Here is a 5,046-nt window from a genome sequence, read left to right on the forward strand (position 1 = left end):
CAAAACCATGTCAATATAAATCTGCAAACGGTCATGCTCTATGCAATTCAAATCCCCAAAGTGACTTTATCAAAGAAAATAATTTTTTTTTATAATTATTATAAGCTTAATATAAATTCATGTGAAAGACCTGTATAAATAGCCGATGGAGAACTTCTTGCTCAACATTAGTAGACCTTGGAAATGCTTTGGAGAATCCCTTAAAGCAAAAATAAAATTAATAAGAATTAACACCCAAAACCTCTAAAGAAATATGAATAAAAAGAGAGGATTGACAAAAAAGCTTTATGATAAATAATTAAACCAACTTTCACTGCTTATTATTCAAACATTCTATGTATGTGTCACCTTTTAAAATATATATATATATATATATATATATATATATATATATATATATATATTTGAGCAGGGAAGGAGGAGGAAAAGGTTCTAAACAATATTCTTTTCTTAGAGAGCTGGCTGAATCTAGAAATCTCCCCTTAAAAGTAAAAACAAAGGTAAATAATATGTACAAATGGATGAAATAGAATAGGAAAGCACAAATACAATAAATCCAACACTAATCACCTCCTTCGAACATGATGTTAGCAGAGAATGTATACCCAGTTTGAATGACTTCTTCAAATTTAAATGCCTCAATTTAGGAGGAAGTTGACTTGTTTGCTCCATTAAGTATGTGAAAGGTGTGCCTATATAATTGTCAGGGCTGCTAACTAAAGGGAAGAATGTAGAGTATTAAGAGATGGGTAATAAGAATCAAAACGGAAAATTGAAAACGGAAAAACAAAAAAATAAAAAAATAAAACAGAAAATTGAAAATGCTAATTGAAGAGTGTGACTCCACACGTCTGGTTCATTGAACTAAAATTTGAGACACCATGTGACAAACGAAACAGATTGAATATATAATTGACACTGCAAATACACAACAATGCAGAAAATCCTGGGATAGAAAGGGACACAAAAACAACAATGGTTCACTGTTCACAGTACACATGAGAAATTGAAAAAAAAAAAATTCAGAACAATTGTTATATTACAAACAAGGAATGTGAATGTTCTGAAGAATTTAAAGAAAATTCAAACATTTTGAACTCATAATAATTAGTAATCTAACAATACTAACTCGTATATACACAAAAATGCAGATGCATACACATATATAGAGGGACTTACCTTTCCTCGCCAATAAAAATCTGTAGATCTGCATACAACAATGAGTCATAATAATCTAGGCAATTGATGATGCTGTGTCTAGGGTTTTTGAGAGAGCGAGCCTTGCAAGCCGATCGATGAATGAAAATTCTAGATCGAGATTTAGGTTTTTGGAAAGGCTGAAGTTGACAGGGAGCCTGAACGTTGAGAGAAGAACATGTATAGCTGAACGTTCAGGCAAGCTAAGAGCGGAAGAAGAAAAAATTAAAAAAAAGAAAAATTAAAAATGGAAAGGGATGAAAAACACGGGAAAATCTTGGAAAGGGACTATTCTAAAAACCTAAACTTGCATTTTTTTTCTTTAAATTAAAAATAATGCTCCTATTAATTATCAAGCATAATAGGACTGAGTGCAAGTCTGAGTCAATACTATATACACATTAAGAATAGTCTATATATTAGTTTATGCAGTTCTTTCTAGATTAACAAATCCTGAGCTTCATTTGTAACAAGACTATGAGACCATATTAATAAATGACGGGCAGTCTCCAAGAAATCTAAAATTTGAGTAGGACATATCACATTCCACATTCTTTATCATTGATCACAGCCAGCTGAAACCAGGGAATGCATGCAATCACTACAAATAATCTGCAAGTTCAATTGGGTGATTGAAAATTCAGAACAAAAATATCAGTCCATCATTTATGCAATCAACCTAGCAATCACCGAAACATGGAAGCTCGGTAAGAGTAATTTACCTACGTCAGTAATGCTGACATATATGTTCACTCAGAGTGATAAAATGCATAAAAGTTAATACAACTGATAAATTTCACTATGTTTCTAAATCAACAAAAAATTAAATTGGGATGCAAATCTTAATTGGCATCAATTCAATGATCTTGGTGACGTTCAAATTTTCCTATAAGTTGTCTCCTTGATTCTGCCAGCAAATACACATAATTGCATCTTTGCCAAAATCGTTTGTCGGTAACAATCATTGCACATTAGTCTAACTCCCTCCAACAGAAGCACTCATACAAAAAAAAAAAAAAAAAATTATTGGACACACGGTGCTAATAATAAATCAAACCAGCATGTAGCATGATGAAAAATGAAATCAGCTAATATATTTGTTATATCAGGTGTCAATAACATGAGTGCAAATTAGTTGAGTATCATTCTTCTCAATACAAAGTGTAAAGTTAAGTTCTCATAAGACATTGAAATTCTAACTTTATGAAAATATAAGTATTAAAGACATAAAAGTAATTTTCTAACATCATCATTTCAACACAAAATCTAATGTTGCGCGAGAAAATGTCTCATGGAATTCTGACAATTTTTCGCGAATCAGCGATATACTAATATCAACAAATCTTGAGAAAGTGACAGTCATTCTCTCTAGTGTTGTCGCGTGCTTGATCAAATACTTTATCAATCCAACTTCAAATCCCAAATGATGAATCTCAATCTTTGCTTCCTTCAAATGATGAATAAATGCAATCTCTTGAGACTCCCAGTACTCTATATCAAAATCATGTGGCTCTAAAGCCAACAAGTCATTTGACTGAAACATAAAAAGTAATGATATCAAAAACAAAACAAAAAATGAGGCAAACAAGAAGAAAAGCAAAGAAAAACTTAATTGAATAGTAATATTACTTCTTTATAAACAGAAAAGCAATACTGATTGCATCTCAAGGTCAGGGTCTCCAGATTAGGCAATCTTCTAAAAAAACCTGCCAATGCAGTCATTTCGTGATCCTTCACACATCGAACTTCTGTATCCAAGTTTTGCACAGTATCCAACAGTCCTAAATCTTCTGTAAACATCTCCTAAAATAGCACCCATAAGTAAAGTTGGTTAGCTTTAATATTATTTAGTGTAATTGGAGTTGAATTGTGAAGCATCAATGTTTAAGTACCTCCTCAATAAAGCTGTCTAACAGTACAACTGATTTGGCATGTTTTATATATTGAAGAAGCACATCAGCACTCTGCACAAGCCTCGAAGCATCAAAGCTGGCACTTTGTAGGCATATAGAGCTCCCATGGAAGCCAAAAAGATCTTGACCCCAATGGACTTTTTGAAGGCTGGGTGCATAAATTCTAAACAACCAATCGTCCAAGTCGGACATGCTACTATGGTAACATAAGTCCACATCAAGTGTCTGGAGTCTCTCTGCAGATACAGTGACACTGAGAAGCCCACAGAAGATTAAGCTCAAACATTCAAGAGAGGAGCTTGTGATATTGAGATTGTTTAGATTCATTATATTTTCCAGAGTCAACTTTTTAATCACCGGGAAGAGAGATGATACCCAATCCTCTTCTAAGTTCTGAGGAGGAGATAAGCTTCTTATCTCCAAAACCTGGAGGGAACTTAAATTGCTGGTAGATATAGAGGAGGGCAGCTTGAGAATGCCCTTTCCAAGACTGAAATGGATTGTTCTTACGAAGATGGATAGTGGTAGAGAAATGCATTCATCTTCGGACATTTCAAGAGATACATCGAGCTCCTCAGTGTTACAAATCACTGTAGCATTGTGAATCCATTTGCTTACACGAAGAGCATCCAATCTCGGAGACCAAGCAAGTAGATTGGACGAGTTCAGAACAAATCGCCGCAATTTCGCACCATTACGCAGAGTAAGAAACCTCTCCGTCCAATTGGCCAAATTTTCCAGACCGTGTGAAGCAAAATCAAGAAACAGATCTGGGACATAGAGACATAGCTCTCTGAATCGTTTGGAGACGAGACTGGTTCGAGCGATGTCTTTGGTGGGAAGGAGGGAGAGAATTTTATGAACAATACAATCGGGAATGTTGCTGAATCTATCAAAACTCTCTCCATCACCTCGATCACTCTCTTTCAATGAGGTACTCATTTTTGAACTTCAAGCAAAGGCTAAACCCTAACCCTAATATTTCATATATAAATCAACAAAAAAAATACTCTGCCAGAAGAATTGCTGGATAAAAGTTCTTACCAAGCGAATGCATGCGAAACCCTAACCACAATCGACCAAGGTTGATGATGGCCACGAGCTCTGTAGAGACCCCTCTGCAACTGACGAACGGAGAAGATTTTGGGAATGGAATTAGACTAGGCTGAATCAACCTGGCTCTTGTTGTAGAGTTCTACCCTAATGGACCTGTTCTTTATGTAGGCCTAATGGGCTATGGGTCTATGACCCAGAAGGATTTCAAGGTGCTTAGGCCCAAACATGGCTTCCAGTAAAATAAAAAAAAAAAGATAAACTACAATGACCTCCACGAGGTTTTGTCTAATTTTAACTAAAACTAAGGTTTGCTATATTTTTTTTTTTGGGAAAGACCCCAATGTTAGATTTTATAATGAATTTACTCATACACCCTAAATATTATATTATTAAAAATAGGGTTAGTTTCAAAAAAATCTCACTACTTTCAAATTTTGTTCATAAACTCCCAACCTATTTAAAAAAAAACCCTTACACTTTAAAAGTGATCAGATTGCCCCAATATCTGTATCCGACATGTTAATTGGGCTGTGAAATGTCAAATTTGACCTTGCTATTTAATATTAAATTAAAAAATATAATAACTATTTCTAAAATTACAAAAATACCTGTGACTTCTTCTTCACCCCTTCTCTCTCTCTAACTCTCACTTCTGCCCCTCTCTCTCTCTAAAACAAACCCATGGATTCTGTGTATAAATCTCTATGAATTTGCACCCCTAACAAAATAAATTATCATTTGCAAGCCCTAACAAAATAAATTATCAATACACATACGAAATAGCTCTATGAATTGCCAATCCCCAAATCGATAAAACACTATCCGCAATGCAAAATGGAAGAAGAAACACATTGGGTTTTATGGCTAAGTCACATAAAGC

The 5,046-nt window shown here is 34.3% G+C and overlaps 1 protein-coding gene across 1 annotated transcript; it reads right to left on the reverse strand.

Moving 5' to 3' along the window:
• Positions 1 to 2,293: 2,293 nt before the first annotated feature.
• LOC132266495 (putative F-box/FBD/LRR-repeat protein At4g03220) lies at positions 2,294 to 4,280 on the reverse strand. The gene is made up of 3 exons (XM_059767376.1): positions 3,090 to 4,280; positions 2,827 to 3,000; positions 2,294 to 2,731 (listed from the first exon to the last, which is right to left on the reverse strand). The coding sequence occupies exons 1-3, from the start codon at positions 4,050 to 4,052 to the stop codon at positions 2,447 to 2,449; spliced, it is 1,422 nt and encodes a 473-aa protein (XP_059623359.1). The 5' UTR covers positions 4,053 to 4,280; the 3' UTR covers positions 2,294 to 2,446.
• Between the last annotated feature and the right edge of the window lie 766 nt (positions 4,281 to 5,046).

This window comes from Cornus florida, unplaced genomic scaffold (assembly GCF_030987335.1).
Source record: "Cornus florida cultivar Cherokee Brave unplaced genomic scaffold, ASM3098733v1 CherokeeBrave_3.0.0_Hap2_Chr07, whole genome shotgun sequence".
NCBI classification, from domain to species: Eukaryota; Viridiplantae; Streptophyta; class Magnoliopsida; order Cornales; family Cornaceae; genus Cornus; species Cornus florida.